Source organism: Coregonus lavaretus (genome assembly GCF_964263955.1).
Source record: "Coregonus lavaretus genome assembly, chromosome: 25".
Lineage (NCBI taxonomy): Eukaryota > Metazoa > Chordata > Actinopteri > Salmoniformes > Salmonidae > Coregonus > Coregonus lavaretus.
The window spans coordinates 25,747,577-25,758,295 of NC_140012.1; the positions used below are offsets into that span (position 1 = coordinate 25,747,577).

The 10,719-nt window shown below is 45.9% G+C and overlaps 1 protein-coding gene across 1 annotated transcript; it reads left to right on the plus strand.

The window, feature by feature from the left end:
• Window positions 1–777: 777 nt before the first annotated feature.
• LOC311100621 (disks large-associated protein 5-like) lies at window positions 778–10,472 on the plus strand. The gene is made up of 16 exons (XM_084141548.1): window positions 778–896; window positions 1,138–1,382; window positions 1,641–1,810; window positions 4,110–4,181; window positions 4,335–4,374; window positions 4,495–4,542; window positions 4,685–4,843; window positions 4,965–5,259; window positions 5,436–5,621; window positions 5,747–5,835; window positions 5,974–6,134; window positions 6,512–6,875; window positions 7,120–8,093; window positions 9,406–9,583; window positions 9,727–9,770; window positions 9,955–10,472. Exons 2-16 carry the CDS (start codon window positions 1,142–1,144, stop codon window positions 10,060–10,062), a joined length of 3,129 nt encoding a protein of 1,042 aa, XP_083997674.1. The 5' UTR covers window positions 778–896; window positions 1,138–1,141; the 3' UTR covers window positions 10,063–10,472.
• Window positions 10,473–10,719: the final 247 nt, after the last annotated feature.

The following is a 10,719-nucleotide window of genomic DNA, read 5'->3' on the forward strand; positions in this document are numbered from 1 at the left end:
CAAAATGTCCCAGTGTCCCTCCACCAATGGTTCAGACTGCTCCGGAATGAAGTTTCCCCTAGGTACTGATCTAGTATCAGCTTCCCCAATCCTATTCAACCTTAACCATTGTTGAGGAAAATGCTAAATTGACTTAAGATCAGCGTCTAGGGGCAACTTCATCCTACTCCATCTGGCCTAGATCTTGCCACAAGTAGGTGCCTAACTGATACAGGGTCAGATATTTTTTAATCACCCCACTGGTTGAGGTTATGATTGGGGGTAGGGTGATCTGACCCTGGTGAAACTAGCTCACATAAATGAAGTGCACAGTCTTTTTCACCAGGGAGATATTGTCTGTCTCATGGGTGTGCTGCTGATGACACTGGGACCGTCCTTTAGTTGTCTGCTGTGTGTTGAGAGTAGGCTATGATATCACATTACAAGGTGAAATTTGAAATGAACAAAGTGGAGAGATGAGTGTGAGAAACAGTTAAATTCCATAGGACTAGGACATAGAATAACCTTTATGTTCAGTACATTAAATGAGAATAATGCCAGGGACAGAGGCCCAGAAAGAGAGATAGTGAAATTATAAATTACAGTTGTATCTTTATTTTGTGTGTTTTCTTCGCTCACAAAGCAATGACTATATATGAAGCCACAAACACATACTTCAAAGTACCGAAGAAAAAATTCGAAATCTCTAGCCTATCAGCGCGGCGCTCCCGACCGGAAATCATAAAATCAGCCAATCCGCGTTGCCAGGCAGACTTTTCAAAACTGACCCGCGATGTTGTTATCTTTAGTTAGCTAACTTGGAAGTCGTTTATCCGAGGACTTCAATCCGTAAAGGTTGCTAGATAGCTGGACTGCTAGAACTTGGAAATCACCAATAATAATTACTTTTTCAACAGGTAAGAGTGCACATTGATAAAATCATCTGTTGGTGAATGTTTCCCATGACTAGGTAGAGCATATTAAGCGTCAGTGACCAACAGTGACTGCCGCTAGTAAGCTAGCTAGCCAGCTAACTTAACTTGTTTGGCACATTGCTTGCTAGTTAACGTTTTCTAAATATACAGCCACACGATAATCAATATGCATTTGTCTGTAAAACGTATAAGTAGCTAGTAGTTACATGTATATTTGTCAAAGGATAATGGACTCCATGGAAGCTCGTTTCGGCCACATGCGTCAGCGTGACACCAGTGTGGACATGCTGCGGGTGAAGATGTCTCGGAGACGGTCGCAGTCCCAGAAGGAGAACCGACACAAGGCCCTGAACAGCCGCAGGCAGCTTGACAAACTCCCCGAACTGGAATGCTCTCAACTGGACATGTATGTTGCTGAACATGTGTCAGTATTTCAAGAAAAAGCACTGAATACAAAACAAGTGAAAAGTGAGTTGTTGTTTTTGTGTGTGATTTTGTTGTTCATTCGTGTATCACTTATTAAGCTAGATAACAGTATTCTCTAGGTAACGTTACTGTAGCCAGGTTAGCTGGCTTGAATATTTTCTTCTCTGAAACTGGCGTGTCAAAAAAATGTATGCGCCTGAGCCAACTTCGCCCTCATGCCTCTTCATCCTCCACGCCCACTAATGTTATGTAATCCCACACTGATCTATTTTCTCTCCAACTCCCTCTTCTTTTTCTCAGACACTGCAGTGGAGGAGCGAATTAAAAAGCTTGCCCGCTACAAAGAGAAGAAGGAGCTTGTGAAGGAGAAAGAGAAGAGGGCAAGGGAGAAGAAGGGGGTGTTCAAGGTTGGGCTGTACCGGCCCATGGCCCTTCTGCCTCAGGCCCCAGCTGCCACAACCAAAGCCAGGGTGAGGGGGGCACAGCTTAACACTGACTCGGTATACTGCTGACATATCTATAGATATAATATCCATCGTCCTTGGGAGTCACCGTTCAATCATTGAGTTGATGAAGATCTACTTGTCTCATCACCAGAGGGTGAACTTGATGTGTCCAGAACTCATATGCATATTAGACAGTGCCGTTTAAGATGAGGGAGGACATTTTTTTATTTTAATATTCCATTCACCCAGTTCAATGTAAAATCGATAGGTTTAGGCTACTACATGATACTAAAAATGTCCCTATACCCATCATGAGGTTGCTACAACAGGTCGAGAGAGAATTGAGTAATCCAGACAGTGACACATTCAATACCGCCTTGCACACTCTTGCCTGTATCTAGCTGATCTAGGGTGTAATCATTAGTCCAACAGTTGCAAATTAGTTATATTGGACAAATTCAGGTATGTTTATCTTTGTTCCGTTTGCTTCCGTTTAAGGAACGTTTTTCAACAGAATTGGCGGAATGTATACACCCCTGATCACTGCAAACACAGTTCACTTTCATAACAGCCTTCCCTTTGTTTGTAGGCTTCAGTGCAAAATACAACAGCTGTCTGTGACCAGGCGAAAAAACCTTTCCATACCATAACCGCTAACTGCTACACACAGCCTACACCGTTCTCACCTAATGTCAGTCAACATAGTTAGCTACTAGAACTAACGTGTTAATAAACCCACTACAATCATGCAGTACATTGTGCAGTTTAGCAGTTACACCGGCGGGCCACGGTGACATTAAATTAATAAAACCAAAAGCTTACGTTGACATGGAAGAGTTCCAGTGTTGGATAGCCAGCTAGTTAACATAGCATCCCTCTGTTTGAGTAGGCTAAATTAGCTAGCTGCATTTTCTAGCTGGATAAGTGAAAGTGGATAAAAAAAATACAATGGAATATAGCTAGCGCTCTTTATCTTGCTTCTCCTTAATTTTGGAAAAAATTATTTGTTAAACTATTGTCTTTCTCTCTCTTTGAGTCAACTATTCACCACATTCTCTGCACTGCAGTGCTAACTAGCTGTAGCGTATGCTTTCAGTACTAGATTCATTCTCTGATTCTTTGATTGCGTCAACATGTCAGTTCATACTGCAAGAGCTCATCGGTTGGAGGATGTCCTCCGGAAGTTGTCATAATTACTGTGCAAGTCTATGGAAGGGGGTGAGATCCATGAGCCTCCTAGGTTTTGTATTGAAGTCGATGTACCCAGAGGAGGACTGAAACTAACTGTCCTCCGGCTACACCATGGTGCTACCCCAGAGAGTGCTCTTGAGGCTACTGTAGACCTTCATTGCAAAACAGTGTGTTTTAATCAATTATTTGGTGATGTGACTATATTTAGTATAGTTGTATCTAAAAAGGATACCTTTTTTATTGTTTAACTATTTTTATGAAATTCACTGAAGAGGATGGTCCTCCTCTGAGGAGCCTCCGCTGATATAAAAACAGAACTGGTGTTCTTAAGCCACGTTTATACCTGTGCTAACGTGTCCTTTGTCCTGATTGTGCCCATATTGGGGCGGCAGGTAGCTTAGTGGGTAAGAGCGTTGTGCCAGTAACTGAAAGGTCGCTGGTTCTAATCCCCGAGCCGACTAGGTGAAAAATCTGTCGATGTGCCCTTAAGCAAGGCACTTAACCCTAATTGCTCCTGTAAGTCGCTCTGGATAAGAGCGTCTGCTAAATGACTAAAATGTAAAATGTAGTGGGTTCGATCCCCGGGACCACCCATACACAAAAAAAAATGTATGCACGCATGACTGTAAGTCGCTTTGGATAAAAGCGTCTGCTAAATGGCATATTATTATTATTATTATATTTGTAGACTGGTGTAAATGATCAAAAGACACATTGTGATCTGATTTTGATCAGATCTTCCTGACCACCTCCGGAGGTAGTCGGGCATGCATTGTCTGTATGTCACAAGTGTAGACTAATCTGGACAGTGACACCATTTAAATCCTCATCCCACCTTCTTAAATCATTGACAGCTGGCACCATTGACTTATGACAGCAATATGTCTTTAAAATAAATATTATTTTGAAAGAACATCTGTCACATTTGCATACAGGGAGGGACCAGGAAATGTGGACACAGTGGACGGATAAGAGACACATTTTAATACCATGGGTAAACACATCTGAAAATGTGGGAACAATCCGATTGTGGACAAAATCCGTACCAATGATGCCGGTTAGCACCAGGTATAAGCAAGGATTTAGTGGTGTTACATTGCCATAACGTGGCCTTGCCTTTTCCTCCTACCAGGCAACAGCCACAGTGGTCCAGCCCCAATCCACCAGAGTGACTCGCTCAACCATGAGGCAGCAGGACCCCAAAGTGATTTTTTTTCCTGCCAATTCTACATTTGTTCTGCACATATCTTTTATATAAGATTTTCTGTTACATTATTTAGTCAACCTACAATAGCTGCTTTTTGGAATAACCATATAATTGACAATCTGCTGTATTTTCTCTGTTCCATTGATCTAGGCACCACAGCATATTGACACTGTCCCTGCTTCAAGAAAAGGTTGGTGGTTTTTTTACCCCCACTTTACCTCAAACAATTCTTCCACCTTATATAATAATTGAATGGTGTGCATAATTCAACACCTGTACCTGCTGACGCCTTTACCTGGTTCTGTCTTAGTTGAACCAGCTGTGGTCAGGTCAACCAGGAGGACCAGGATCGCTATAGGTACCACTCCTAACCATGACAACAATCTGTCAGCTGTTCTATACATTACGCCCCAAAGCCTTTTCTTTAGCCAATTATTTGACCCTGATAAACATATCCTTGACTTGTAACTTATAACTGTTATTTTCCCACTTTCCTGCAGTTGAACCAGTAGTCAGAGCCCCATCCACAAGGTCAGCTAATAGGCCTCCGGTCTCTGTGGCCCCTGTGGCAAAGGACAAACCTGCTGCAGCTCCCAAGACCAGATCAAATGCCAAGCAGTCTGCAGCACCATCTGTTGGCAGAGGGAGGAACACCAGGGGTGAGCATTGGCAGCTGACATCCCACGCTTCATATGCATTATTCTTCTACAACATTTTCTGTGCTTTCCCCCCCCATGTTATTTTTGCATTCAAAAATGTTGATTTTGACATTCTCTTTAGGAAATGCTGAGAGCAATAAGCAAGCTGCTGTGAAAGTGGAAGAGCCAGTAGAGGAGCCCAGGGATGCCAGCCCCCCACCCCCCAGTGCAGAGGAGGAGAAGATGGTAGAAGACCCTGCCCCTGCTGATCCAGCTCTAGAACCTGTCCCAGCCCAGGCTGACTCCCTCCACCCTCCAGCCCCCACCCCGTCCTCCTTCGCTCCCCAGGGCTTTGTGTTCCAGGCCCCAGCAGGCCTGTCCTCCTTCAAGCCCACCCCTCTCACCCCCCGCTCTGCAGACTCCTTCTTTAAACCCAGGTAACACTCTTCTCTGATCAGTCTGTATCCCTCTAACATATTTTAGATTCCCTTTTAATATTTACTAGGTGCATTACATCAATCGGGTTATGAAAACCTGGTTGATATACTGTTACTGCTTATTAAAATATGACTTGCTGTCATTTCTTGTTTTAATTCTTCATCCTCCTCTGCAGTGTCCCTGCCTTTGTACTACCCCCTGTGCCACTCTGGGCTTCTGATGACTTGGTGCCCAAAATGGAGCTCAGTGCTCCCTCTCCTGCTAAGTCCCCTGTTCACTCCCCGCCTTGCCCTTCTCCTACTCTGGCCCCTCAGTGTTCTCAGAGTCCCCAGGAACCAGAGCATGATGTGCCATACTTCAGGTGAGGGTTACATTTTAGCTGACAAACTATCATACATATTATATGAAACCAAGTCAACAGCGAAGTTCCTGACCTAGACAAGTGTTGTCATGTGATATGTGAATGTCTGTCCGTGTGTCTGTCAGGTCGGTGGTGGTCAGTGAGACCGAGAGACTGACAGACTTTTGTCAGCAGTGGGAGCCCAGGGTGGATGATGCCTCTATCCCTGAAGAGAGTGAGTGTCTAAATGTGTTTTAACCATCATAAGGGTTTGATTCGGATTTATCAGTGAAATACATCATACCACATTTCCTCAATGTATCCTTTTCTCAATACATTTTGTAACTGTGTTTATCTTCATCCCTGTGTGAAGTGTGTGACCGTATGCGTACGGCTGTGGGGCAAGCCAAGCTGCTGATGAAGGAGAGGTTTGGTCAGTTCTCTGGCCTGGTGGATGACTGTGAGCTTGGCAGAGGAGAGAAGATCACCACCTGTACCGACCTGCAAGGCTTCTGGGACATGGTCTACTACCAGGTGGGTTAGTGACTAGGATGACATGGTCTACTACCAGGTGGGTTAGTGACTAGGATGACATGGTCTACTACCAGGTGGGTTAGTGACTAGGATGACATGGTCTACTACCAGGTGGGTTAGTGACTAGGATGACATGGTCTACTACCGTGTATTTGTCAGTTCGTGTGTAGAATTAGATGAACAGACACTGGTAGTTGCAATCTGTTTATGCTTGTCTGTTAACACTAAAGCTAAACTATACTAGCTTCCTCTAGGAAGAATGATGACCTAGATTGGTATAGCATTCTGAAAGGTTGAAAATGTGGATGCAAGCTTTCTAAAAGGGCACCCCATCTTCTTTCCCTCTCTCGCTCCTTGTTCGACACTTCCTCTGTCAGGTAGAGGACGTGAACAAGAAGTTTGGTGCTCTGAAGGAAGCAGAGTCTAAGGGTTGGCAGGAGGAGCGCAAGCCCCCTCCAATACAGAGGAAGGTGGTCAAGAAGCCGCCCTCTACTCTGGTGGCTAAGCCTGTCGGTGGTGCTGCCGCCAAGTCTCGTCTGGCTGCCATCAAGGCTGCTATAAAGGCCAAGCAGCAGGCTGCAGAGGCAGAGAAGGCAGTCCAGGCCGCAGGGCCAGGCAGTGCTGTGGACGACCCTGCTCCAGCTCCTCGGGACCCCCAGGCAGAGACCCAGGCCCCAGAGCCACCGGTGGTGGTGTTCCAGGGAGGCTTCTTCCAGGTGGAGAGTCCTGCCAAACTCACAGGTGAGACTCATACCTCTACCGTTCTTCACCCACTCTTCCCCTCAACTGCTGTGATGCACAGAGATATGGATGGAGGCAGAGGAAGATGCATAGAATGACAGGCTGAAAGGACGGAGGGTTTTCTCGGGCCTGTAAGACCGCTGACGTCTCCCTCTGTCAGTGTTGGAGGTACCTGGTAAAGCGGTATGGAGTGAGCTAGTTGGGAATTGACTGATTGCTGTATTGTCTCTGTCTGTCTTTCCAGGCTCTGCGAGGAGATCCACCCGTGTAGCTGCCAGGCCTCTTCAGGCATCTCCCTGCTCTGTCACCAAGTTCTCCACCCCCGGCAGAACCCGCCACTCCAACACTGCTGTAGCTGCACACCCCTCCACTCTCCCTCTCCCCCACCTAACCCCTGCTCGCTCCACCCTCACCCCTGCCTGCTCCAGGCTCTCCCCTGCCCATCTATCTGATGCCACCCCACTCCGTACCCCTGATCCTGAACCTCAGTCCTGCACCCTGGCCCCTGCCCAAAGTAGCCCCACCAGAGTCTCTCTCTGCTTCTCACCAGTCAAAGAAGCTTTGACGGACACCCAGTCAGAGGAAGGCCCCAGCAACCAACCAGAGCTAGTCTCCGTGCAGAATGAAGTCACTCCTGACCAACCAGATCCCGAGAGCATGCAGGAAGATGTAGCTTGTGACCAATCGGAGGTTGTTACTGAGCCCACTGTTCGCCATGAGGAGCACTCTGAGAGCTGTGAGTCTGAAAAAATTTGCCAATCGCCATCCAACACACAACAGTTGACCAATGACGAACACCCCCAAGAAGCCTTCAGCCAATCGGTGTTGGCCACAGAGGAGCCCAACCAATCGGAGCTCTTGGTCATGCCTGAAGTGAGCAGCCCTGTGGCTACCCACTCAATCCCATCCTCTCCCTCACTCCAGGACAGAGAAGAAGATTTAGAGGCCTACGATACCAGCCTACCCATCTCACCAAGGCTTCCCCTCTGTCCCTCACTGCCCCACACCCCCACCCATGGAGCAGAGTCCTCCCCAGTCAGAAGCCCCGCCTTCAGCTTCACCCTCTCCTCCAACCCATCCAGGCCAAAACCTACCAAGGCCAGCCTATCTCCCCTCTCCTCCCCCTGCCTGGTGCCCTCCTCTCCTGCTGTCCAGGTCTCCCTCAGCTTCCCAGCTGATGCCGACGTGACAGTGACTCCAGATACTTATGTCACTGAGGTAAGTGTTTTGGCAAAGAATATATTTTTGTATATATTGTGTATGTGGACACCCCTTCAAATTAGTGGATTCAGCTATTTCAGCCACACCCGTTGCTGAATGGTGTATAAAATCAATCAAACAGCCATGGAATCTCCATAGACAAACATTGGCAGTAGAATGGCCTTACTGAAGAGCTCAGTGACTTTCAACAGGGCACCGTCATAGGATGCCACCTTTCCCACAAGTCAGTTCGTCAAATTTCTGCCCTGCTAGAGCTTTCCCGGTCAACTGTAAGTGCTGTTATTGTGAAGTGGAAACGTCTAGGAGCAACAACGGCTCAGCTGCAAATTGGTAGGCCACACAAGCTCACAGAACGGGACCGCCGAGTGCTGTGGCGTGTAAAAAATAGTATGTCCTCGGTTGCAACACTCACTACCGAGATCCAAACTGCCTCTGGATGCAACGTCAGCACAAGAACTGTTCATCAGGAGCTTCATGAAATGGGTTTCTTCCATGGCCGAGTAGCCGCACACAAGCCTAAGATCATTATGCACAATACCAAGCGTCGGCTGGAGTGGTGTAAAGCTCGCTGCCATTGGACTCTGGAGCAGTGGAAACGCGTTCTCTGGAGTGATGAATCACGCTTCACCATCTGGCAGTCCGATGGACGAATCTGGGTTTTGCGGATGCCTTGAGAACACTACCTGCCCCAATGCATAGTGCCAACTGTAAAGTTTGGTGGAGGAGGAATAATGGTCTGGGGCTCTTCTTCATGGTTCGGGCTCTTTAGTTCCAGTGAAGGGAAATCTTAACGCTACAGCATACAATGACATTCTAGATGATTATGCGCTTCCAACTTTGTGGCAACAGTTTGGGGAAGGCCCTTTCCTGTTTCAGCATGACAATGCCCCTGTGTACAAACGAGGTCCATACAGAAATGTATTGTTGAGATCGGTGTGGAAGAACTTGACTGGTCTGCACAGAGCCCTGACCTCAACTCCACCGAACACCTTTGGGATGAATTGGAACGCCGACTCGAGCCAGGCCTAATCACCCAACATCAGTGCCCGACCTCACTAATGCACTTGTGGCTGAATGGAAGCAAGTCCCTGCAGCAATGTTCTAACATCTAGTGGAAAGCCTTCCCAGAAGAGTGGAGGCTGTTATAGCAGCAAAGGGGGAGACTAACTCCATATTAATGCCAACTATTTTGGAATGAGATGTTCAACGAGCAGGTGTCCACATACTTATGGTCATGTAGTTGAGCTGAGCATCTCTTAACTCTTGCCAGAGTCATAAATTAATTGTTGTTTTTCTCTAAATACACTAGGGTCTTCTGGGGTTGGAGTTTGAGCGCTACCTCCAACCTGTAGCAAGCTGCAGCCTGTCGCAACAGGAGCCGGCTGTTGCCGAGGAGATGCTGTCGCCCATGGCGATAGACGTAGAAATGGCGAGTCCGGTGGCTGCGTCTGGAGAGCCCATTCGGGAGGAAGTGTTGATTCCCACAGGTAACAGACGTGTGTGTGTGTGTACACCTGGGTTTTGGCACTTGGATACGGTTTGTCCTGGATATTTGTATTCCTTATGGTGGATTTGTTTTCTTTTTCTATCAAGTCATTGTTGTATTCCCTCCTTCTCACTCCCATCACAGCGTTTCCCAGTTTGGCACAAATGTTCACCCCACGGACCACAAAGGTTAACTTCCTTGATTTACCCCCTTTCTCTCTTGCATATATAATGTATGATTCCATTTGGTGTTGGATAACTTTTCACTTTGGTGTTCTGAAATACGTAATTTTACTATTAGGTATGCATGCTTCTCAATTCATCAACATGCTGTCCCCATTTCATTCTCCTAAATCTCTTCTCTCTCCTCCAGCCAGTTGAGTCGGACCTGTTGCTGTTCACCCCTGATCAGATGGATAGAGTGAGACAGTCAATGTGCTCCAGTGACCTCATGTCATTCACACCTCCATCTAATAGATAGAACAAGCAACTGATGAGACCGATTTGCATAACTGCCATTTTTCCCCCTCTATTTTGCTCAAGAGACTAATTTTTAAAGTCTCTAAAATAAAATAATTTGTTTATGCATTGTTACTTTTAATTTTTTTCTCAACTCCAAAGTGTCAGAAAAGTGTTTTTATGTAACTTCAACAGATTTTTTTGAATTTTCCTTAAACTGTGCTATGTCTACTACTTTAAAAAAATTAAAATACCAAAAAGGCACCAGGTAGTGTTTCCTAACTATTAAGCACATATATGGTGCCAGGTGTGTATAAAAAAAATAAAAAAACGTAATCAAGAGCTGTATTTTGATATACCCTAAATTCTTCTATATTGAATATGCGTGCTGAAAAACCTTTTTGTTTGTGTAAATAAAATGTTGGTTCTTCTAATTTGCCTTAAACAGACTTATTTTTTAAAGGGTGCCTCTCCTTCAAGCACTATCGAAGCACCGCTGCCACGCTTGATATTTTACAGCGAAGGCTGCAGCAGAACCGAACTCTTTGTCTTCGACTCTTTCTCCAACTATAGCATCCATACCAAACAATGTTTGTGGATCCCGAAACACTACTCCCACCAATGTAATTCTGATAATTATTTTATCTGAAGAATTGTGTGGAATACATGTTGTTGACAT